Source organism: Maniola jurtina, chromosome 8 (assembly GCF_905333055.1).
Source record: "Maniola jurtina chromosome 8, ilManJurt1.1, whole genome shotgun sequence".
Lineage (NCBI taxonomy): Eukaryota > Metazoa > Arthropoda > Insecta > Lepidoptera > Nymphalidae > Maniola > Maniola jurtina.
The window spans coordinates 9750936-9776221 of record NC_060036.1 but is presented as its reverse complement, the minus strand read 5'-3'; the positions used below and the strand labels follow the sequence as shown (position 1 = coordinate 9776221).

The 25286-nt window shown below is 36.3% G+C and overlaps 4 protein-coding genes and 1 long non-coding RNA gene across 8 annotated transcripts in view; 2 read left to right on the top strand and 3 right to left on the bottom strand.

Annotated features, from left to right (window-relative positions):
- Positions 1-2580, bottom strand: part of LOC123867544 (phosphatidylinositol 4-kinase beta) — a 35734-nt gene extending 33154 nt beyond the window's left edge. For both annotated transcript variants that reach the window (XM_045909624.1, XM_045909625.1), the window contains exon 1: positions 1992-2580. In XM_045909624.1, coding sequence (XP_045765580.1) covers positions 1992-2080 — 89 coding nt within the window. In that variant the 5' untranslated portion in view covers positions 2081-2580. The remainder of the gene's footprint in view (positions 1-1991) is intronic.
- LOC123867543 (ATP-dependent DNA helicase DDX11) lies at positions 1407-22744 on the top strand. 3 transcript variants are annotated; one of them, XM_045909622.1, is made up of 15 exons: positions 13464-13777; positions 13866-13986; positions 14901-15098; positions 15132-15250; positions 16020-16186; positions 16695-16935; positions 17458-17725; positions 18054-18370; positions 18842-19030; positions 19640-19843; positions 20035-20223; positions 20576-20685; positions 21695-21855; positions 22116-22216; positions 22583-22744. In XM_045909622.1, exons 1-15 carry the CDS (start codon positions 13658-13660, stop codon positions 22664-22666), a joined length of 2589 nt encoding a protein of 862 aa, XP_045765578.1. In that variant the 5' UTR covers positions 13464-13657; the 3' UTR covers positions 22667-22744. The 3 variants fall into 3 exon arrangements, with proteins under 3 accessions (XP_045765579.1, XP_045765578.1, XP_045765577.1); XM_045909621.1 differs by having other exon boundaries at positions 14901-15250; XM_045909623.1 differs by lacking the exons at positions 13464-13777; positions 13866-13986 and adding an exon at positions 1407-1440 and having other exon boundaries at positions 14901-15250.
- Positions 3265-5120, bottom strand: LOC123867554 (dynactin subunit 6). Its single transcript, XM_045909640.1, has 4 exons — positions 4875-5120; positions 4636-4806; positions 4132-4304; positions 3265-3672 (listed from the first exon to the last, which is right to left on the bottom strand). Exons 1-4 carry the CDS (start codon positions 4883-4885, stop codon positions 3455-3457), a joined length of 573 nt encoding a protein of 190 aa, XP_045765596.1. The 5' UTR covers positions 4886-5120; the 3' UTR covers positions 3265-3454.
- LOC123867555 lies at positions 5972-7486 on the top strand. Its single transcript, XR_006796440.1, has 2 exons — positions 5972-6608; positions 7348-7486. It is a non-coding gene; the product is annotated as an uncharacterized LOC123867555 (long non-coding RNA).
- Positions 22676-25180, bottom strand: LOC123867553 (NAD-dependent protein deacylase-like). Its single transcript, XM_045909639.1, has 4 exons — positions 24745-25180; positions 24450-24644; positions 23845-24004; positions 22676-23398 (listed from the first exon to the last, which is right to left on the bottom strand). The coding sequence occupies exons 1-4, from the start codon at positions 25057-25059 to the stop codon at positions 23193-23195; spliced, it is 876 nt and encodes a 291-aa protein (XP_045765595.1). The 5' UTR covers positions 25060-25180; the 3' UTR covers positions 22676-23192.
- Positions 25181-25286: the final 106 nt, after the last annotated feature.

Below are 25286 nucleotides of genomic sequence, written 5' to 3'. Positions count from 1 at the left end.
TGATTTATTACCCACTAAGGAAACTTTCCATTAACAAAGAATGATAGGACATGTACGAGTATGTACATACGAGGGGTGGCTGAAAAGTTCTGAGCCTAAGGCACTTGCATTCGTGCTAATTACTCATCCGGCGGGTCACTAGTTGAGCGACATCTACCCACTATATAAGAAAAGTTTCATGTCATTAGCTTCATTAAGCTTTGAGTAATTGAACCGTGAACATCAACATGTCTGAGTCATCGCTGCAGTTAACGAAATTGGAACATCGCGCCGTCATAAAATTCCTCGTAAAAAAGGGGAAAACAGCAAAAGAAATTTTTGAAGAAATGTCTAGTGTATACGGAGAATCTGGACCGTCGTCAGCCACGGTTAAACGATGGACACGCCTATTCCAACAAGGCCGAGAGACTCTGGAAGACGACCCCCGCTCGGGCCGGCCGAACACCGCAGTCACTGATGAAAACATCGAAAAAGTAAAAAAAATTGTACTGGACGATCGGCGAGTAAAATTGTGGCAGATAGCAGAAGAGCTGAGCATCAGTAAGGAACGAGTTGGAGACATTATGCATAATCATTTGCATATGAATAAAGTCAGTGCGCGTTGGGTGCCTAAAATGCTCACGCCACTGGACAAGCAGCGACGAGTTGAAACTTCCGAAGAATTTATAGACCTGTGCAAGGACAATTTGGAGGAAATTTGCACTCGTATTGTCACCGTTGATGAAACGTGGATCCGACAATACGACCCGGAGTCGAAACAAGAGTCAATGCAATGGATAGAGAAGGGGGAAAAGCCGCCGAAGAAGTTCAAGGTGGAAAAATCGGCTTCCAAACTCATGGCCACCATTTTTTGGGATTGCGAAGGAGTTTTACTCATAGATTACCTCCAAAAAAAAACTACGATGAATGCAGAGTATTATGCAGGGCTTTTGAAAAAAGTTCGCGAAGCCATTGTTGAAAAAAGAAGAGGCAAAATCAGCAAAGGAATTTTGTTTCTGCAAGACAATGCGCCGGTTCACACAGCGCGCATTGCGAGGCAAGCCTTGCGAGAAACTGGATTCGATGAAGTGAACCACCCTCCCTATAGTCCAGATCTGGCCCCTAGCGACTATTTTCTATTTAAAAATTTGAAAAAGGACCTTCGGGGACGAAGATTTGGAGATGATGAAGAGATGAAGGCGGCCGTAAATGAACATTTTCAAGCTAAAGACGCGGCTTATTTTTTTTCAGGGATACAAGCCCTCTATAAAAGATGTCAAAAGTGCATTGAAGTCCATGGGGACTATATTGAAAAATAAATTTTATTTAGATTTTTATCTAGACTTTTAATGCCCTAGGCTCAGAACTTTTCAGCCACCCCTCGTACTGTCACATACATTACAATATAAGCAGTATTTCTTTTATGAGTGAGCTCAAATTATATGACTGCAAGTTTGCTTTGTAAGTTATATGTATATAATCACTAGATTCATATAATGGCAGAAACACATGTGATTTTATGTGTTAAACTACATGGCATGTTTTTGCATATTGTTAATATGTTTTTTAGAATACTAAATAGTAAATACTCTGATTTGCTTAATAAGTGAACACCTGTGGCCTAGCAGTCAAAGGCGATTAAGGGGTGAGACCCAGAGAGACAATATTATTTTTTTGTGTTCTTATTTAGTGTCAAAAGCCAAATACCTACAGCAAATATCTAGTTCAATAAGCTCTAGGGATGGTTTTCCCAAATAAGTGACTGTGACCAATGCATATTTCTTGACATTTACAACCTCTGTTGCTGTAGCATGAAATCAGACTGCAAACATAGCATGATAGTCATTGTTGTTGATGTTATAATAAGTATTTTATAATTTTATCCAATCAACAGTAGGTACCTATACATTTTCATTAAACACTTAGGAAACAGATTAATTTTAAGGTATAAATAGTACTCATATGATAATAATTTATTAGTCATTAGTCATCACCCAGTGATAAATACTCACCTAAAATCCAAGCTAAGGTTTCTTTGATGGGTAGGCGGCTTGCTCTTGATATCACTGCGGCTTCCGTGTATAGGAACATCTTCCAACATGCTCACACACTAAATTACTCACAACACACAATACCCATAACAAAACTCCATAAAAAAATCAAAGAGTAAATAACAACATGGCGTCGATAGTATACGTAAATGATTGTTTAACTTTATAGGTATCAATTCACATCAAATACACAGCAAAATTTGCTCCCAATGCGCGGAACTATTCTCGGGGACTCATCTAAACTATTCTACAATCATCAAAATGTAAAAACAGTACAAGACCTGGAAGTTTTATATTACTTAGTTGAAAGTTAATAGTACGTACAATATGATTAGAAAGACACGGTTCATAACAAAAACAAATTAATTAAAACTCATAACTGTAAAACGCTTAGAACGTGATTAAACTAAGTAAATATTTCTTGTTTTGGATTAGGTATAAAAAAATCACACACAAATAAAAATATTAACGCCTTTGGGCTCTTCTCTTGATTTTATTTTTGGAATTTGGATCAAAATTGATTTTTGACATGAGCGCATTTATGACAGTTGTACGACAGATAGATACAGACTATATTGTATGATTCGCAGACTAAATTCTAAAAAAATTTAGTTGCATTACAGAGGTCACGGGTAACTTTGTAAACATGTCAAACATTCTGAGTCGACTGCGGCGTAATGAAAATAATAGCATAAAAATTATACAAGAATCCTTCAAAACTTATTTTAAAAATAATATGATAAAAGCGTTCTCAGTCTATGCATTTAACAATGCGCAATGATATTTTTATTAATGTACCTACAATAGCATTTTAAAGTTTAATTACCATGTAAAATGTTCCATTCACAACTTTCGGGCGATTCTTTTGCGTTGCAAATTGTTTAGTAGCCTTTAAGAACACTCGTCAGTCGCTAACTTGCTAGCTACTATACTAGACCAACGAGGCAGGACCAATGATCTAAGCCAGCTGGAAGCATGATTTCTAGTCTGTTCTGGTGGGAGTTTCAGTCGCGGCTAGTTACCACCCTATCTGCAAGGCGTGCCGTCATGCGATTTACAGTGCCACTAAGCGTTCAGTGTAGTAGCAGCGGTATGGATTTTAATTAAACTATAGGTACCTCTTCCAAAATAGTCTGCTTCGATATTAGACTGCATCATCACTTACCACCAAGTGAGATTGCAGTCAAGGGCTAATTTGTATCTGAATTTAAAAAAATAAATAAAAAAGTTAACCTTAAAGAGATAAATTTTATTGAATGATGAACTTAAAAACAATCAGTATAATTCAGTTTCATAATAATTTTTATTATGTATATCACAGCTGTTGGTAGTGAAAATAAGCTTACGATAAGCAGAAAAGCCAGCTCATATTATTTTTAAGTTTATTATCATCACTGTAATATCTTCTTTAAATATCTACAGCTTTATACTTTTGCAACTTCTTGAGATTGTCTCGAAGGTTGTCGTTTATGTAAATTCGGCTTTCTTAGCCGGTGGTAGTTAGGCATGACTTTACTAAGAAAATCAAGTTGCAAAAGTTGTGATGGTTGCTTCTCCAATGCTTCCCTGTTGTGGTGTTCAGAACCCCAGATCACTGTGTTGTCTTGTAATGACTGAGGAACTGTTAGCCGACATGCTGCACCTGAAAAATGCAATTATTAATTTATAAGTTTAATACTGTGTTTATGTAAATTCAAAATATATATTCATTGTTCCTTTTTTTGAGCTTTTGGATACACCCTCTACTTTACACTCCTTACTCACATAGGTTGAGTGTTGGTTGACATAAAGTGATTTTTCTTGACTTGACATTATCTCACTCAGGTGTTTCAATTTTAATTTTTTACATATTTTTACTGAACTGATATATATGGAACTTTGCACATGAATTTAGTTACTATGGAAACAAAATTGGAACTTGATGTTGCAGTGGTACTATCTCTTAAATCATGAAAACTAAAGATCTAAGAATAGATAGTGACCACCAAGAAGACTTAGGAATCTAGATTAGATAGTGGCTACTGGCTACCAGCAATAAACTTTGTCATTATACTCAAGGTTTCAATTTCATAATAACTAGCATAATATAAAGATTAATTACCAATTACACATCCACTACCAATTTTCACATCAACACCAACATAAGATTTGCATTCAAAAACATTGTTTTCACCAACATGACCAAATGGAGATTCTAATTTGCAGCCAACTTCAAATACATTGTGTGCCCCAATAAATAGCGGTTTTGGAGGGTTCTCTTGCTTATCACTTTTCCTGAAAAATTAATATAGAATAATTAATTAAAGATAAATATTAGGTAAAATAAAATAAAAAATTGCTTTTTAGTAATTGCTAAAAAGCAAATTATATTCATTTTCTTTCATTCATTTTGTAGATAACATGAAAATATTACAATAAAACTTAAAGTAAGCCTCAGCTAATTACTGCTAAATAATATCTACATTTCCTGTGAATGCTCTGATGTCGGAGCGCAATGAACATTGAATGTGTTTTAGAAGATTTGTGTGCTGGTGGTACATAAGAACTCTTTTCAATTTTCATCAATGATATTACCAAAAGACTTAAAAAGTTAATTATAACTTACTTGTGTATTATTGTGGAGTATTCTTCAATAATACAGTACTCAGCTATAATAATAGGACCTCCTTCGGCAATGATGGTTACTCTGGGATGAATTACTGTGCCACCACCTATGGTGATATCACCATCTAGTGTACAGTCTTCACACACAGTTGCACCGGGTAGTATTTTAATACTGTAAACAATGAAATTAAATGAAACAGATATTCATTACAGTATTTAATACGATGAATAAAAGCTTACTTTTGCGACATGATTAAAATAATGTGGAATCAAAAATCTGTGTGGAATATGAATATACGGTCGAGTTGTGTTTATAAGAGTCTTTTTGGTTCTTTTCTAGAACACACTATTTCTTCATTAATTGGAAACCACGAATCTTATAACTATTGCCTTTTGCACTTTTTGTCGCGTTTTGTAGGTAGAGATATACAATTTTATTATAATCACGTATTTATTTCATTATTGACAATCACCACAGAGTACATTATTATGACAAGCGTCAAGCACTTGACACGTAGTGATTACATACTCTTTGGCACTTGTGTTGTGGTTGTCTCTTTTTTTTTTTTTTTTCTCTCGTCTGGCTTTTCCAATGATTAGCCAATGTCAAGTTTGTAGTTATTTGTAACAAGTTAGCTAAACTATACAAGTATGGACCCCGTCTGTGCCAGCGCTCACCGACATACGCACGGCACCCCCTTAGAGCGCTTTCCAGTCAGTTTTAACAAAAAAAAAAAACACTCCAAAAAGGCAGAGCACGCCCGCCAGCTAACACCAACACAGACGAAGTCGTTGTGCTTGTCACCTGTGCTTGTCGCACACAGCTGTTGTCGCAGTCGCAGACATAGACTAGGATGATTATGTCGCAAAACTCGCAGAGTACCTACCAAAACGTAGTGATTAATGATTATATTCTCTTTGCAGGGCCGGCTATCCTATGGTATTTCAAATATGCTTAGGTACATTGCAAGTACATGTCTTCTATCTCACATAATTAGTATGGGTAGACATTAAGCTTCTCGCTTCACTACCACAGCTATATTTTACGCACACGTTTGAAATTTTTTATTACTATATGTATTATAGTTATATGGAATGGTCGCACGAGGAGTGTGACCAGCTAAGGGTTTTACCCTAAAGGTGGAAGAAAAACGAGCTTAGATTTTTATAGAAAAAAGTATAATATTTTATTGGATTTAACTTTAAATTTCATGTTGCCAAAATTAAAGGTTTTTAAGAATCATAGAGCAAATTTAAGTAAAATAATATATTTAGGTTTGAAATTACAGTGATATAACATGATAACCATTTTTTGAATAAAGTAATATGAAACAGAGTAGCAGTAACATACAAAATATAAAAATGTTCAATGTCGTTCATTGGATTTCTCATTTCAATAGGTACGATTAAAAATCTGAATTTGGGGGAAATAAAATCAAATGTCGACAACACTGTTGATAAAACAAAAATCAATAAAAATGGCGTAACGTAGAAATCAATAAAATACGAAAACTTTTTAGCCAATTTAAATCACTGTTTCATATGTTTTTCTTAGAAATTTATCGTCTTTTTTTCTTAAATTGAGTATACTTGTTTTGTATACACTCGTATAAAGAATCAGTGAGCGCTAATAACCATAACCGTGATTGAGAAATGTATTCCTTGGTTTGGACTTGCATTTTGCGTTTTCACGAAGATCAAAGGAAAGGTGGACCACATCTAGCGAATGCCGAAGATGCACCAAACATCTTCTGGGGGTTCTGGGGACTTCTGGGGGTGTTCTTACTGTGAAGGCGATAAGGGCATGTAAAACAACCTCCAAGTGCAAGCTGCTGGAAAAACTACCTCAGGAGAGTGGCTGGACGAGAACGACTGGATGGAAAAGGCTAAAGGGACTCTTATACATGCATGCAGTATCATAACTATATAAGACTGCAATTACGGAGGTGGAAAGCATAGTTTTGTCATCACAGAGTAAGTATTACTAGATGATGCCCGCGACTTTTCGCGTGACTTAGATTTTTTAAATCCCATGGGAACTCTTTCATTTTCTGGGATGAAAATTAGTATCCTATGTCTCCTCCAGGATGCAAGCTATTTCAGTGCCAAATAGATGATGCCTGTGACTTCATCCACGTGGAATTAGATGTTTAAGAACTCTTTCATTTCATGGAACAAGAAATAGCCTGCATCCATCTCCGAGATGCAAGCTATCACCACAAAATTTCGTCAAAATTGGTTAAATGGATAGGCTGTGAAAAGTTACAGTTACACTTTCACGTTCATAATATTGGTATGGATTAATTTCAGATGAATTTCTTCATTAAACATGCCAAATCCAAATATATCCATTATACCAAATAAACAGGGATATTCTCACTGATGAGTGGCTAAAAATGTTCATTATGTTGTTCATTGTGAAGTATGAACTCTTTAATACACTTCAAAGCTTCCTATAAAATAAACACTTTGATACTCATGACTTTGTTTTGGTTTTTCAAAATTCCTATCTATGAGATGGATACTCTTTAATTTTCTAGGATAAAAAGCATGGCTCTTAAAATGCCTATCTTTGTCTCCAGATGCAAGCTGTTTCTCTGTGGGATTTCTCCAAAACTGGTTCTTTTGTTGAGCTAAAAAAAGAAAATTTACTCTATTAATGAATGATAATATAATTTACCATTTACTTTATGTTTCTGCCTTAACTTTCCAGAATAAGGAGTTGATCATCTGAATTTGTGTCTACACTGGGAACACAGTGAAATCCTGCACCTGAGGTGCTGTGTGAGAAGCAACAAAACTGATAAAGAAACATGTTGGAACTATACCTGCATTCCTATGAACAAATTGAGGCAAGTAAAACAGTGGTTTATTAAATATCATACCATATATCTATACATATAAAAATCACTGACTGACTGACTTACCAATGCACAGCTCAAACTACTTGACGGATGGGGCTGAAATTTGGTATGCAAATAGTCATTATGGTAGACGTAGCTAAGAAGGGATTTTTGAAAATTCAACCCATAAGGGGGTAAAATAGGGGTTTGAAATTTGTATAGTCCACACGGAAGGTGGAGAACCGTGTTTGGTGGCCCACTCTTGGAAAGGCCTATGTCCAGCAGTGAACGCATACAGGCTGATGGAATTGAATGTCATAGACTAAGGATTAAATACACAAACTTGGCTGATTTCTGTTTTTATACAATGTGCAGACTATTGTCATACACCTCATATTAAGAATCTGTACTACTTATTTTACATTCACTATACAAGCTTACACCCGTCATTTTGTCTGTAGTAAAACAATAATGGCTTTATTTAGACTTTATTTAATTTTCCAGTATAAATAGTATGGTATCCATCTTCAGGATGCAAGCTATCTTTCTGATATACATCTAAATTGGTTTTATTGTTAAGCTATGAAAAAGTGACATGCACAGGTAGCTAATTACAATTTTAGTAAAGATCTCTAACTTTTTGAAAATAAAATATAGCCTATGTCACTCATGAATTGCTCAGCTTTCTACTGGTCTAAGAATTTTAAAAATCGGTTCAGCAGTTTCAGATGTCAGATGCACATGAAGATATTTTTTATTTATTTGTTTTTTATAGCAATTCCATAAATACTTTCCTTAAATCTAACATCCATACTAATATTATAATTGCGAAAGTGTGTCTGTCTGTCTGTCTATCTGTCTGTCTGTCTGCCTGCCTGCTACTTTTTCACCGCCCAACAGTTTAACCGATTCTGACGAAATTTGGTATAGGGTTAGCTTATATCCCAGGGACGGACACAAGCTACTTTTTATCCCGGAAAATCAAAGAGTTCCCACGGGATTCTTAAAAACCTATCCGCTTTACGATTCTGTCTGTCTGTCTGTCTGTCTGTCTGTCTGTCTGTCTGTCTGTCTGCCTGCCTGCTACTTTTTCACCGCCCAACAGTTTAACCGATTCTGACGAAATTTGGTATAGGGTTAGCTTATATCCCGGGGACGGACACAGGCTACTTTTTATCCCGGAAAATCAAAGAGTTCCCACGGGATTCTTAAAAACCTATCCGCTTTACGATTCTGTCTGTCTGTCTGTCTGTCTGTCTGCCTGCCTGCTACTTTTTCACCGCCCAACAGTTTAACCGATTCTGATGAAATTTGGTATAGGGTTAGCTTATATCCCGGGGACGGACACAGGCTACTTTTTATCCCGGAAAATCAAAGAGTTCCCACGGGATTCTTAAAAACCTATCCGCTTTACGATTTGTATGAAATTTGGTACCAAGGTAGCTTGCGTCCCTGTAATTGACATAGGCAACTTTTTATCCTGGAAAATCAACCAGTTCCCACGGGATCTTTAAAAACCTAAATCCACGCGGACGAAGTCGCGGGCATCCTCTAGTTTGGAACAAAATACTATGGTAGTATTATAGATACCCAGTTTTGGGTGTTGCAATTTGGTCTGTGCAGCGGGCCCTAGCAGGGAGACCCATATTTTTATTTATATTATATTTAAGTCGTTAAGAAGATCATTTATGGCATAATAGCACTTTTTCTAAAAAAAAGTTTACCAATCTCCTTCGCAGTGGCAAAGATGGGTTGAATGTTTATGATTATATTATGAATGGCAAAAATGTATATCATAATATATGTGATGTTCCACATCTACTAAAATGTCATTTAAACAATTTCAGAAAAAGGACCTAATCATCGGTAATCGCCGTGCTATTTGGGTGTCAGATCATTGAAAAAATATATGCGGTAGGTGGGATTGGTGGCACTCTAAGGAATACTCGACTAACAGATAGACATTTGAAACCAAATTCTGTCGATAATATGAAGGCAAGTAAAGACATCTTACCATACCAAACTGAAGTTTTACAAACATTTTATGAAGAAACAGGTGTGAGCACCCAAAAGTATTTAGCATTGCAACGACTCGTATCAATTTTTAGGGTTCCGTACGTGAAGGGTGCCAATGAGACTCTATTACTAAGCCTCCGCTGTCCGTCCGCTTACACGTCCACCTGTCCATCCGTTTGTCTGTATGTCTGTTTTTCAGCGTGCTAAATAGTGTTATATCTTGTGCGATGGTACGGAACCTTTTGTGTGCGAGTCCAACTCACACTTGACCGATTTTTATTTTGGCTTATTACACATTGCCCCTCCAAGTAGGACAAAGTAGATTGTATAACATTTTAAAGTTCAATTTGTCCCACTAATTATTGGTTTGACCAATTGGTGCATAAAATAGCGGCACCAGTGGCACTATTTTTAAGGTCCAGCCCAAAAATTTCTTGAATTATGTATTAGCATTTATTTTAATTCACTTAGGTCTTTTATTTTTAGGGTTCCGTATCTCCAAAGAAAAAAGGAATCCTTATACTTCGTTTTCTGTCTGTCTATCTGTGTCTCTATCAAGACAAGGGAATCAAAGCTCTTGAGATACTTCCCGTATATAATCCATGACATTTGGTAGCTAGCAATGTCCTAATAGCACAATAATTAATAAAGGGAAAAATCCGAAACTATGAATTTGTGGTTACATCACATATCTAATCAAAGTCAAAGATTATCATGAAATGTTGTGATTTATGTCTCATAATATTATAACTAACAATTTGCTCGAATTTGTGTAATTCATTGATAATTCATTTTACCTTTCAGGTCAAGCTTTTGCTGTAAGAGTCTTTAGCAGAGAGGTGGCCCTCACTGTGTCAATGCGGATGAAGACATACATGGACATTTTAACAATTGACGATTATTGTACGATACCTGTAAACATCGATGATGGCATTTTCATTACAGAGATAATTTTATTTATAAATAATTTATTCGATTGCTTAAACGGTTGTGGTCATTCTAAAAGTGGTTTTAAGAACGCATTGTCCGGAAAATTGCAACCATTTAGCGTTTTGGAATGATGACGAATTTAGTTGGTCAGGCTTTAGGTATAAAAAATCCGGTCAAGTGCGAGTCGGACTCACCCACGAAGGTTTCCATATCATTATACAAGATATTGGCAACAGCGCCATCTATATCTGATTTAGTAAACTTAATTTTTTGTGAATTTGTAAACTGATCATGATTTTCTAAATCCACATAAATAGATTTTGAAAATTTTTGTTTTATACATTTTACTAGAATATATTTTGGTTAAAGTACCTAGTTTAATGGAAAAGATTTACATTTGTCGAGGGTTTCATACCTCAAAAGGAAAACAGGAACCTATAAAGGATCACTTCATTGTCTATCTGTCTGCCCCCCTTGTCTGCCATTTTGGGGGAATCAAAATAGGAATCATGACATTTGGCTGGTGGCAATGTCTTAAAGCACAACTGAACGAAAAAATTTGAAAACCGTGAACTTATGGTTACATCACAAAAAAATTAAAGATTTGTGTTCACAATCAAATAATTAGTTTAACTAAATCACATTCGTCATTAATTTGCACAGTTTTATTACACTGGTTTGAGATTTCTTGTACGATCGTGCGGAACCCTTCTGTGCGAATCCGACTCTCACTTGAATGGTATTTTTAGAATCAAGTACAATTATTATTGTTGAAAACATGACTACATCACACTAATATTATAAAGGCGAAAGTTTGTATGTGTGTGTGTGTGTGTGTATGTTTGTTACTCCTTCACGCAAAAACTACTGGACGGATTTGGCTGAAATTTGGAATGGAGATAGATAATATCCTGGATTAGCACATAGGCTACTTTTTATCCCGGAAAATCAAAGAGTTCCCACGGGATTTCGGAAAACCTAAATCCACGCGGGCGAAGTCGCGGGCATCGGCTAGTAACTGAATAATAATGACATACTTTTGTGTCATAAGACACAAAAGTATGTCATTATGTAAGTATGTATAAGTATGAGATAAGTCATGTTATTATGCAAAATTCTTGTTGCATTATCTGGTTTTGTATTGTATTTCCTGACAATGTAAATTTTATTACTTAAATCGGTTGATACTTCTGCCGTCCTAACGAAGAGAGCAATAACTAGGTTTCGACTACTTTCGAGATATTCGCGGTTATGATTAGCTACTTACAAATCGTAATATTACATATTGCAGTTTTGATAACCAACAGAACCGAAACTACTGAAGATACAAAAAAGACGTCTAAGGCGAAAATATAGAGCATTTTCGTGATTACGGATATGGTCTTAAGTCAATTTGCCCAAAAACTCGACTTATTGCACTCTTTGTTAGGACGGCAGACTTGACCTCAGTAACTTTAAAGTTTAAATGAATAATATCTTTATGAAGACTACGATAATTTGGCATTTGCGTCTTGTATAATTCGTCCAAGACGTTCGATGGTGTTAAATATAAAACGCTGGTCAGAAAACTACAATTATTACACTTATAGCAATTCATTTTATGATATTTAATTGTTATACAGTTTATAATAATCTCTCAAAACAACGTTTTGGAGATGTATCTTGAAATCTAAAGTTTTTATTTTCTAAAAGATAATGATAAAAAAATAGTATGATTAAATTGCTCTGACTAGTTTTAAGTGTGATTGTGAGATGGCAATAACAAAAAAATACCCAGCTGAGTTTGTTGTGGTGCATTGGAACCCTACGAAGGTTTAGTTTAGGTACTTTAAGGGCCGGCGCACATATGGGGGAGCGCAGCGCAGAGCATTTTTCACAGTAAAAGTATTATCGACTTTGTCCTCATTGAAATAATATCTAAATTTAATTGTGCATCCGTGCGGATACTTGCGCAGTCCCGCGCGTGCTCGCGCATTCTATGGTAGAAATTCGCGTAATGTGTCACGCGATTAGAAAACTTTGCGGGCATGCTCTGCGCTGAACTCCGCCGCACTCCGCCATGTGTGCGCCGGCCCTTAAGGGCATGAGACGGGTCTGCCCGCGAAATTCAATTTTAATTTGATTTTTCGCAATTTGTAAACTAATACAACAACCTAGGCTTATGGCATTTTAATTGCTCCAATGGCAGTAGCATCCTCACAGGTTTATATAAAAACCTTTACTTGAAAGGGTCCAGTTTAAGAAATTAGCTCTAGTATCGTCGACTAATTTGTGGGTTATAGTGGATACTAGAGCTAATTTCTTAAACTGGACCCTTTCAAGTGAAGATTTTTAAATAAATAGTTGGGGATGATACTGTTATTGTCGCAAATAGAATGCCATAAGCCTACGTTGTCGTATTAGTTTACAAATTGCGAAAAACCAAATTAAATTTGAATTTCGCGGGCAGACCCGTCGCATCCATCTTAATTTTTAAGCGTGCTAATATTTATCACCATCACGTCATTGAACCAAAAATAGTTAATAAGATTTTTAAATCGTTAATAAATTATTTAAATTATTTTATTTCGTTTTATTTTTGTTGACCAAAAAAAGTTGAATAAATCGGTTATTTGCCGAAAATCGGTAAATGAAAACCGAAAAACCGATATTTTTACGATAAAGTGCGACACTATATTTAATTTACGATTCATTACGATTTTCGAAGCTCATCCCTAAAATTACTAGGCTGTCATGACGTCATCGTGACGTTTCGCCGCAACCGTTTACATCTATATTATATTGTGGGAAAGAGATGTGTAATGTATAGTGTTAAATTGCCATAAGAGGGTGAAATAGAAAGACCATGATACAAAGAAAGTTTATTATAGATAGATATTGATTTTTTCCATATATATAATCCGATATTATCGGTATGTATAGTACTCGCTACTAATCATAAACAGATCTATGGAACTTCGTCGTCTATCTCCGGATTCGTGGTCTGTGTTCTCTTTGGAGTACCTACTTTGTAAATATAGGAGTGTTTGTGTGTGTTCTACTTACTTTTATTTGGCGGTAAAAATTATATTTGTAAGTTATACTATGATAAAAACAAAAAAATTATAACGGGTGAACGGTTGGTGCTTCCAACATTAATGTTTAAAAGTGTCCAGGATAATAACATCAAAGTTCGAAATAATAAAAACTAAAGACAGGCGAAGTTTGAAGCTTTGTAGAGAGTTATTTGTAAATATGAATCCTAGTTTTTCGTTCCCATTCGAACCTTATGATATTCAAAAGAAATTTATGAATGAGTTATATTTTACAATTGAATACAGAAAATTAGGTGTATTTGAAAGCCCTACAGGAACTGTGAGTTATTTACTATTTTCCAAGATCCTCCTCTGGAACTGTTTTCCAAAATTTGTTATAACTATTGTAATTTTTCTTTGTTCCCAAGGGTAAATCTTTAAGCATATGTTGCGGAGCGCTCCAATGGCTTAAAGATACCAACTTAAAAGTTGTGGAAGAATTGAGGAAAGAAATAAATCAGCTAAAGCTGGAGCTTTCAACCACAATAGGTAGAGTTAAGGGTTGGGTTTTGAATTGTGCTACTTCGATCGCGAGTAGGGATGTCGGTGGGGGCTCCAGGGAGTTGAAGCGGAAATAGAAAGTAAAAAAGATGGGCCAAAAGTATAATTATAAAAAAAAACTTAGAAGCTTGTGAAGGGGGTTGATTGAAGCGACCCCATGAAATCAAGTAAAGTGAAATCCCTTTCAATTCACTTCCTGGGATCAGCAGCTCCCTTCTCTCGAGATCTTGAGAAAAGGGAGCTGCTGATCCCAGGAAATGAATGAAGAGACGGCAAAGCGAGTCTTCCAGCTTAGTGGACAGCATAATTCAAAACTTACTTTTTTCTTAATATTATAAATACTTCCAAAATGCTTGCTAAAAATTGTGCTAACACCATTACTTATGATTTATGTAGGTTATTTTGGTATCAAATATCTTTATTATAGTTGATATTGGTATATACCTACATTATTTACTTTTCAGTGTTCTATGAATTCTTATGAGTGTAGATAATTATTTATGGCAAGTGGCAACCTAAAACTAAAGCTAAGAAGGGTCCAAAGATCCTTGACCATGCTGGCCCTTTCCTTATTTCAGTGGCTATTGAAGAATAGAATGTGTCTAACAAATATTTTAGGTTTTGTCATTTGACCAAATCATAATTTTATTATTGTTTAACTTCAGTGCCTAACTGAAATCCATCCTAATATGATTAATGTGTCTGTCTGTCTGCTAACTTTTATGGACAATCCATTTAACCAGTTTCATTGAAAGGTATAGAAATGGTTGCGTCCTGGGGAGTCGTTCCCACAAGTTTTAATAAAACTAAATTCACGTGGAGAAAATTTTAGGTATCATATTAATGATATCATAATCCTTTGAAATTAAATTTAAATTAACCTAAAATTTTTCACATGCCAGGTGCTGACGATTGGCTACAAGAAGAGTATGAGAAATTAAAAAAGAATCAACTATTGGTATCATTGCAGTTAAAACTTGATAAAATAAAACAAAGGGAGGAAAAATTTACTGAATTGAAAAAAAGAGTTAACATCCAAAAAAAAAGTTTGAATAAAATTGAGCATCACTTTCCTAAACGGGACAAACCCAATGAAGTTGACAAATCCAACGAAGCAGGTGATGTTAAAGATTGTGATGAAAAAGAGAACATTGAAGACCAAGACCTCATTGTAGAGGAATGTCAGAATAAAGATGATGAATCTGATTCAGAAGAAACATGTTTAGATGATGAAAATGATAGCAATACAAAAGTAAGTAAGTAGCTGTATTAGGTAATAACTTTTGTATTTTTTTTTAAAGTAATTTCTAGTAACTAGTAAAGACCGTCTCCAGATTCATACAGGCACATAATTAACTATTATCCTGACAAAAATGAGCTCAATAAAAAAATCTGAAATAAACCACCACATACTGTAAATGCAAAAGTGTGTTTGTTTGTTAGTTTGTCTTTCAATCACACCTCAACAGAGCAACATATTGACCTGATTTTGTACAAGGTTTTGTTGAAGACCTGGGGCATGTTATAGGCTACTTTTAATCCAGTTTTCCCACAGGATTTTTTGAAAGCCTAATAGCTCTTTCACACAGGCTGCGTAAGCGTAGACGTAGCGCTTACCATTGCGTTGTAATGCATGGAACTGTATGACACATGGCACACCGCTTGCGTAAAGCGTGCACGTATGCGTAATCCGGTGTGTTAGGGGTTTACGCGCGTCACTTCGCACGTGTCACGTGTACGCAATTAGTGTGAATCGGCCTTAAATCGTTGCTGGCTTCAGCAAATAACTTATAAAAAGATACCTACCAAACCGAAACTCCACGGACACATACCATGCGAATTGCCTACTCTTTTTTAATTCGAACAACTAGGTTATGAAACCCCCTTCCAGGATTAGTTTTCCCCTCCAAATTTAATATACCTTCAAGTCAAGAGTGAATAGACATCATCTAGGTAAGCACACTCCATCTTAGGCTGCATCATCACTTGCCAGCAGTCTATAAGTAAATTCTTTCATACAGATTTACATAAGTAGCAGGACTCACAGCCAGCTGTCGCAGTTCGTGGGGGAGATCAAGAGGACAGTGTTCAGCAACAGCACTAGGGTGGTCACCCTTGCTTCCCGGCAGCACTACTGCATTAACCCTGACGTCACCAAGTTGAAAAATGTTAATCTTATCAATGAACGGTGAGACAATCCTATTTCGATTTATATTCAAATATTAAACACAGGTGGCTTTGCTTCTGTGAAAATTTAAGATAATCCTGGCTTGTTCCTTGTTTAAATTATTAAAGTAACCCCTGTGCAAAATTTTAACTTTCTAGGTGGTTGGGTTGGTCTACACCTCTTTCAGACGTACCTATATGCTTTTTAAGCAGTTAAATATCACTCGCTTTAATGGTGAAGGAAAACATCGTAAGGAAACCTGCATTTCTGAGTGTTCTGTATAATGTTCTCAAAGGTATGTGAAGTCTGCCAAAATCGCCTTGGCCAGAATGGTAGACTATGGCGAAACTTTTCTCATTCTCAGAGGAGAATCTCATTAGAATCTCATTCTGTGCTCGGTAGTGAGGCGGCGATATCAATAAAAAATATCAAAACAGGCTTCGATTTTACCAAATTATCATCACAAAAAAAGAACAAACACCTTTTTTCAAGTCAGGTTAAAAAAAAATTATCCTCTTTGAAATTACAGATGTCTTGATATGCAGAAATCCAAAACAAAATCAACATCAGTAGGGGAGGAAGGCAAAGTCCTAAAGAAGACCAAAACTAGCAGTTGCAATGCCTGCCCTTACTACAACCTAAACAACATAACAAAGTTGAAGGAACAGCTTTTAGTGGACATTATGGACATGGAAGACATAGTCAAAACTGGCAAACAGTTGAAGGCTTGCCCGTACTATGCTTCTAGAATGGCCTTGGATGATGCGGAGGTAACTACAGTTCATTTCACTTTAGGCATGCTTCGGATATAGGTATCAAGACGTAACTGAAATGATGTTTCATCAGAAATCGTTTCCTGTCTTTATTAATTGGAAAAATACCTTGGAAACTTTTTCTAGGTCTCTCCAGGCCTTTCTTTTCCCATACAAAAAATATTGTCGATCCGTTGCTCCGTTGTGACGTGATTGAAGAACAAATCAACAAGCTAACACACTTTCGTATTTATAATATAAAGAAGTGAAAGTGATGTATAAGAAGTTTCGCTTCTCACCTCAAAGCTTTTTTATATATGACTCGATTTTTAGGGTTCCGTACCTCAAAAGGAAAAAAGAACCCTTATAGGATTTTTTTGTTCTCTGTCATGTCTGTCAAGAAAAACTACAGCGTACTTCCCGTTGACCTAAAATCGTGAATGGCAGGTAGGTAGATCTTATAGCACAAGTAAAGGAAAAAATCTATTTTAAACATTAAAATATTAAAGTAAGCCCTAACACTACAAATATTTTTGGCAGGTAGTTTTAATCAGTCATGCAGGTATAGTAAGCAGCGGGGCAAGATCGGGCATCTCTCTGAAACTACAGGATAATATTCTCATTCTGGACGAAGCGCACGGCCTCACTGCAGCATTGGAAAACGCTCATTGCGCTCCAGTGTCGGCCAAACAACTGTGCTCTGTCAAGACATTCCTAGAGTTTTATATCAATAAATACCAAGCCAGATTGAGTAGCAGGAATCTGTTGCAGTTGAATCAAGTCAATTTCGTCGTGGGGAAGCTTTTAGGTAAAATATTAAAACCTTTGAACTTAGCATAACCACCACGAGAAGTATGCCAAGGTTTTTTTTATTCCATTACAAGTTAGCTCTTGACTGCAATCTCATTTAGTGGTAAGTGGTGATGCAGTTTAAGATGGAAGCGGGCTAACTTAAAAGGGGTATGGTTGTTTTATTAAACCGATACCTTTATCGGTTTCTACACGGCATCGCACGCTTGGCTAAGTAAGTGCGTAAAAACGTAGGTATTATTCGTAACGCGAATTCAACTCGCACTTATACGGTTTTTTGATACATACGTACTACCTATGTGTGACATTTTACTATTATTTTTTAGGTTTAGTACAGTCAAAAACAGCAAATGATAAAACGGGGGATGCAACAATATTTTCACTCGAAGATTTTGTTATAAAAGCGGAGATAGACCACCTCCATTTGCGTCCGCTAGTGGAATTCTGTAGAAGCACTCGCCTGGCGCCCAAGCTTCACGGCTTCTCTATGAGGTACAGCCAGCAAGCTCTCGAGGAAGAAAACAAAAAAGTTGAAGTCAAAAAAGCATCGTTTAAAGAGTTCCTCAGCAACATGTCTAAGAAGAAAAACCAGGATGAGGTCCTTGGAGATTTGCACAAAAGTGAAATAAAAGCATCTAACCAGGTACCTATAGAATTAAATATCTAAATTTTATGTTCTACTAGCTTACACTCGACTTCGTCCATGTGGACTATACAAATTTCAAACTCCTATTTAACCCCCTTAAATTTATATTTTCAAAAATCCTTTCTGAGAGGAGGAGGAAATTGGGAAAGCCGGGCTTATTTCCACATAAGGGAAAAATAATTAAAACTATTGATAGGCAGGCAGGCAACCTATCACATTTACCTGTTCAAATACTATACTTACTTAGTGCTAAATATAGCTAAAATGCAGACACATTTAAGCTGTATATATTATCAGGATATATTATGAAGTTATGTAATGGCTCCAATATTAAGAAAAAGTGAAATTCAGATTTTTTACCTAGCAACACGTGACAGCGTGACACTTCACAAGATGGCGGCGCTAGTTCCAATTTTGGCCACGCGCCAAAAGATCCTTGTCGCACTGTAGGTGTATTTATTATTCCAGACAAACAGCGTACCAACAGAATCGTCCGCCGGTAGCGGGCTGTACGCCGTGTTGGACTTCCTGGAGATGCTGTGCGGGCGCAGCGCGGACGGGCGCGTGCTGGCGCGGCCGGGCGACGGCGGGATGCTCAAGTACTTGCTGCTCAACGTCGCCGAACACTTCGCGCAAGTGGTCCAACAGTGTCGATCGGCAAGTCATTAAAGCTGCTGAGGCTCTATAGCAGATTTTTTAACCAACTACGAACAAGAAAGTTATGCGTTCGATCCGTATGTGTGTGTAGCCGTGATTATTTCAAAAACCTGAACCGATTTTGATGATTTTTGAATTGAAAATTTCTTTAGCCTTATATTTTAATTTTTAGTTTAGTTAAAAATTCGACTATTATGGCGTCGATTCTGATTTTTTCTCTTAACTAAATTTAGAGTATCTACATCTTTATTTTTAATATTGCTAAAAAAGGACGGAAAATGAAATTTTAGTGTACTTTACAAATTTAAACAATAGGCTCACGACTGGTACTTAAAGTTACAAGATTTCAGAGTTCTATTAAGTTTGTCTGTCCTTTTCTTATTAAATTGGCAAGAAAAGGATGAGAATAGGTACTCTATATTTGCGCTCAGAATCAGTATCTATGTACAAAACAATATACTAACAAAAACATTGTTTCGTATATTTATAGAGATGGTATGGCCCCTTTGGGCTGTCCTACTTTAGGGGCCACAACTCCATGAAATTTACATGTAAAAGTTTTTAGATTAATAAATTTTCATTTTCATTTCACTTTCATTTTCACTTCAGGTGATAGTAGCAGGCGGTACCATGGAACCAGTGGCAGAGTTCAAAGCTTTGCTCACAAACAATAGCCTTGAAGTGGACAGGGTGAACGTAGTCAAGTGTGAACACGTCGTGCCCCCAGGCAATGTGCTGGGCGTATGCCTTTCCAAGGGGCCTTCCAACATTCAGTTGAATTTCTCCTACGAATATCGTGCTTCGAAAGACTTGGTAAGGATCTGTACTATATAGTGGTCTGAAATACAGGTTTCATTTATCTATTTCATTTATTATTCAAATGCATTCTAATCTGATTTATTCTTTAATTATAAGTATGTAGGTATATTATAGCAATATTATGCTAAATTATCACCAGGCATCATCTACATATTAATTTACATGTAATTTTTTTATCTTTTCAGTTGAACGAAGTTGGCAGAGTATTGAGAAATGTTTGCAGCATAGTCCCGGACGGCGTGGTATGTTTTGTACCGTCGTACTCCTACGAGCAGATGTTGTTCGAACACTTGACCAGCACTAAAGTAATCGAAAGTATCAGCAAGAAGAAAAAGATATTTCGAGAACCAAAGTCTGCCTCGGAAGTAGATCAGGTGACTAGAATAAATATTTTTTCCACGTTTTTCTAAACTCTAAAGCTTACTTTTTTTTAAATAAAAAATAGCGAGCAAACGAGCAGGCGGATCACCTGATGTTAAGTGATTACCGCCGCCCATGAATATTTGCAGCACCAGAGGTACCGCCGATGCGTTGCCGGCGCTTCAGGAATTTGTTGTTCCCTTATAATACATTGGGGTTAGAGCGTTTGCTCGCTATTTTTATGGGGTGGAATGGTTTGGTTAGAATAACCCCATGTTGTAATCTAGTTGGGAACACCGCCGATGGGAGCTTCGGTTCTGTTGACTATCTCACAACACCTCACGGTTTTTTTTCTTATGTCGGCAGGTTTTACATAAATATGCCGCAGCGATAAAGAATAAAGAATCATCGGATCTCAATGGCGCACTTTTATTGAGCGTCGTTGGAGGAAAATTGAGTGAAGGATTGAATTTCAGGTACCTAATTTTATAATTTTAGGAATTTATTTATATGACTGACTAACTGTGATAGCCTAGTCTCCCGATCCGCGGACTACTAACTTTTCGTATGTGCCAACCCGGACCACGGGTCTCATTCCGAGATGAGACCCGTGCTCAGTAGTGAGCCCGCGATGGACTGATCATGATAATGATGAAATATGTCCTAATATTATTAATGCGAAAGTGTGTCTGTCTGTCTGCTAGCTTTTCACGGCCCAACAGTTAAACCGATTTTGATGTTTGGTACAGAGTTAGCTTACATCCCGGGGATTAGCATAGGCTACTTTTTATATGTAGAGTTTCCACAAGATTTTTAAAATTCAAATTCAAAATATTTTTATTCAATTAGACTTTTGCAAGTACTTTTGAATCGTCAAATGCATCTACCACAGGTACAGAATGCCTTTCCTACCGACAATAACCAGCAAAAAACTCGGCGGTTGTTCTTTTCAAAGATTCTAAAGATAAAAATCTAAATCCACGCGGATATCATCTTGTTATTTATATGACTTCCATATGCATTTTGCAATATCTGAAGAGACCTTGTCCTAGAGTAAACAATTTAGTTTTGCACTGCCCGCTCAGCAGGAAAAGCAAGCAATACACATCATCAACCTGCAATCCCAAATTCCACAGTATAGATTCCGCAATGCACAAATCGCAAAGTGAATCACTTTGCGATTGTGCTGCATTGTCTAATAGTTGTGAAGTCTATATCTCGTGAAGATGCTCCCATGTTGGATTATAGCTAATTAAGTTTGTGGTTTCTTGTAAATTCTACTCTGGTCTAGAAATAATTTTGACTGTACATAATAACCTTGTTGTATATGGGTCCCTGACCTGCAATAAAATGTTTTTATTTTATTTATAAATAGAATATAAATAGAAAGTTTTTATTCACAAGTGCTTTTGAATCGTCCAAAAGAATCTACCACTGAATCTGTTGGTTTGACTTTAGTAAAATTATTGTCTGGTTTTTTTACAGTGATGATTTAGGTCGCTGTGTGATGGTACTAGGCATGCCGTATCCGAATGTCAAATCACCAGAGCTTCAGGAGAAAATGAATTATCTCAATAAATCGACCCCTGGAGCAGGCAGTGTTTACTATGAAAACCTATGTATGAAGGCAGTCAACCAGTGTATTGGTAAGAATAATTAATTTTTTAACCTATTATCGGAGCGGTCGGTTGGTAAGGTGGTCTAGCGGTTATGACGTCGGTTTCTTATTCAGGAGTTCGGGGGTTCGATACCGGGCATGCACCTCTAATTTTTCCGAGTTATGTGCATTTTAAGCAATCAATATCACTTGCTTTAATGAAGTGGTGGTACTGGTGAAGGAAAACATATCGTGAAAAAACCTGCATACTTGAGAGTTGTTCATAACATTATGTTAAATTTGTTTTAGGAAGAGCAGTTCGTCACGCTAATGATTATGCGTGTGTTTTGTTGGTGGACGAGAGATATTCGCGGCCTCAAACTGTAGCAGCGCTGCCCTCTTTTGTACAGGTGTGTTTTTATGTGTTCCATAATCAACAAGAAAACTTTAGTTTCCCCATGTCGCGCCAGACGCCGCTTGGACGATCCGATGGATAAATTAAGGATCGAGCGATATAGTGTACATTTTACCCCAGAAAATCAGTTTCCGTGGGATTCTTAGGGTTCTGTTCCTCAAAAGGAAAAACGGAACCCTTATAGGAATACTTTGTTGTCTGTCTGTGTGTCCGTCCGTCGTGTCTGTCAAGAAACCTATAGGGTACTTCCCGTTGACCTAGAATCATGAAATTTGGCAGGTAGGTAGGTCTTATAGTACAAATACAGGAATAAATCTGAAAACCGCGAATTTGTGGAATAGAATGGAATCTTCTTTCACAGAAATCTTTGAAAACCAACTGCACATTTGGACAGACTATTGGGAGTATAGCCAAGTTTTTTGCAAGGCATAAAGAGAAGAAGTAATAATATGTCAACAATTTAAAATAATTTATTTGTACATATTAAATAAAATAATAGTTATGATTACAATAAACATTTCTAGATATCTATGGTTTTTCTTATAAGCTACCAACCCCTATATACAGTACAATCATACATCTAATTCCTTCTTATTTTATAACAGTATGCGCGTTTTTTCCGTGCATAAATATATTTTTAGGCCTCATTCGCACGAGAGCTTTTTTAGCGTCCGTTAAAAAGTGTTCAAAATAGAACAATTAATGCATTCGCAAGTATATGTTCACACGTCAACGCTTTTTTAATTTTGCATTGTCAGCGCAACGCTGGGTTTTAACGCAACGCTTTTTTAACGCTCGTGCGAACTAGGGCTTAGGGATTTTCAGACAGAATATGCAGAAACAAGTGCATGTGCCACCTCATTTAAACAACACAAGCTGGGCCAAAAGCTGTTTTGGGCAAAATCAGGTCAGGATTTTTTGCAGTTTTAAATCTTGTATGAAAAATAGATGCTTATGGCCTTACTTGGGATTTAATTGGATAAGGCAGTAGGCAGTGTTGTGCCACAGGGACCTTCAAAATAAAAATGGAAGTCTGGTGTAGCAGGCGTAGGTTCAATGTTGAATTCAGCATCAATTGCCCCCCTTTGTGCCGCTTGAGGGGCAAACATGGCTGCAGGGTATACTACTGATGATGTGCCCACTACAAGGCACACATCACAGCTGGACATAGCTTCTTCTGTAAAAAAATGAACAATCATTATTTTTATACAAGGAACGCCTGCTTCTTCATTATTTTTTTTTTTTTTTTTTTTTAACAATCATCATTTAATCAATCTTAATTATAAATAATTGTATGGGAAGGCACTGGCCCCTATAATACGGGCTGTCCTAGTAGGGGCCAGGACTCTGTGAAATGCATAAATAATAATAAATAAATTTTCATTTCATTTCACTATAAGCTTAGCGATTAACTAAAACTATGCTTGAGGTGTTTGTGTGATATTTTTACTTTACTCATAATCAATAGTTAATTCGAATTTGATAAATAAAATAAACAAAAATTATGTTTTATTGAAGTAAAATTGTAACAACTATTCAATTTGATCATTCCAAGTCATAGAGAATATGATATTTTTAGGTATATCTACTAGAGGTTTATTAAATAGGATAACAATTAATCACCTGCTTGCTCCAGCACATTAGGATCTAACCCTTCACCAAACCAAACAATATGGGGTCTAAGTAGCCCACCACAATTAGGTATTTTGCAGTGGGGTAGCGATTTAATTGGGATGTCTGACCCCACTACATTAGCATCTGGTGCTCCACGATTAGCCAGGGCCTAAAATAGAGAACATAATTTTTAATTCAAATTTTAATTTCAATGGCTTAGTTCACAATTGAAGACTACATGGGAAAAACAATAAATGTGTAAAATTATAAATTGAGCTAACCATGCCATCTAATTTGTGAGAATAGTCGATACAGAACTAATTTCTTAAACTGGACCCTTTCAAGTAAAAGGTCCAGTTTAAGAAATTAGCTCTAGTATCGACTAATTTGAGAGAATAGTCAATACTAGAGCTAGTTTCTTAAACTGGACCCTTTCAAGTAAAGATTTTTATATAAACCTGTGAGGATGATACTGCCATTGTCGCAATTAAAATCCCATAAGCCTACTGTCGTATTAGTTTAAAAATTGCGAAAAACCAAATTAAATTTGAATTTCGCGGGCAGGCCCGTCACATGGCCCTTAAAGAGTACATTTTAATAAATAAGAAGCCTACCTCACAAATAGGTGAGTCGGTATTAACTAAAACCTCTTTACACTTGGTGCAGCGGGTTTTATATAAGTTCCCGTGAAGTTCAATTAAGTTGATTGTGCCGGCTCTTTTGTGCAGTCCATCTACATTTTGTGTTATTATTGTTATTTTCTTTTTACCTTCATTTCTTTTTTCATAATCAGCTATAGCAAGGTGACCCTAAAAAATAAAAACCACACTAAGTAATTATTAAATCTTTAGAGCTATTATAGTTTCTGGTTTTAATGGGTACCATTCACTGGTAATTAGGGAACCTTACCGCATTAGGCTGGGCCTTCGCTGCAACTTCTCGCCTGTAGTGATAAAACTCCCAAACTAAACTTGGACTAGTATGGAATGCCTCTGGCGTCGCTAACGATGAAGCTTGATACTTTCTCCAATATCCACCAGCACCCCTAAACGTTGGAATTCCTGATTCAGCACTTATTCCGGCCCCGGATAGAATAACCACCTCTTTTGCAACATCTAAATGATCTCGGAACTTTGCCATATCACTGGATTGCCGCAAAGTCATATTTAATCGAATACTTTCTGAAACTATTCTATTAAATAATCTTATTGAGCTAAGAAACATAATATGCTAAATAACGGCTAATTATGCTCGTATTATTCTCAGAAAAAATAAAAATGCAATCAAAAACAAAAACAATAAATAAAAATTCAAGAGATTCAAAATCTTCAGTTCAAAATCAGCTGCTCGAGTGCAAACCTGCATCCAAAGAGTATGTAATCACATCAATCCTTATTATAATCGCAATCGTTGTGATTGGTTGAATTTATGGTATTCTGTTTCAACAATAC

Bases quoted from the DNA above. Each gene is read 5' to 3' on its own strand.
- LOC123867554 (XM_045909640.1), bottom strand. The intron at 4,305-4,635 runs GTAAGTTATAAT...TTAATTTTTCAG, and splicing joins TACTCCACAATAATACACAA to GAAAAGTGATAAGCAAGAGA. The intron at 3,673-4,131 runs GTAATTAATCTT...TGCATTTTTCAG, and splicing joins TGGTAGTGGATGTGTAATTG to GTGCAGCATGTCGGCTAACA.
- LOC123867553 (XM_045909639.1), bottom strand. From the start codon at position 25,059: ATGTTTCTTAGCTCAATAAGATTATTTAATAGAATAGTTTCAGAAAGT. The intron at 24,005-24,449 runs GTAGGCTTCTTA...TCTCTATTTTAG, and splicing joins CCGACTCACCTATTTGTGAG to GCCCTGGCTAATCGTGGAGC. The intron at 23,399-23,844 runs GTGATTAATTGT...ATTTTTTTACAG, and splicing joins TAATGTGCTGGAGCAAGCAG to AAGAAGCTATGTCCAGCTGT.
- LOC123867543 (XM_045909621.1), top strand. From the start codon at position 13,658: ATGAATCCTAGTTTTTCGTTCCCATTCGAACCTTATGATATTCAAAAG. The intron at 19,031-19,639 runs GCAAGTCATTAA...TTTTCACTTCAG, and splicing joins TGGTCCAACAGTGTCGATCG to GTGATAGTAGCAGGCGGTAC. The intron at 19,844-20,034 runs GTAAGGATCTGT...TTATCTTTTCAG, and splicing joins ATCGTGCTTCGAAAGACTTG to TTGAACGAAGTTGGCAGAGT.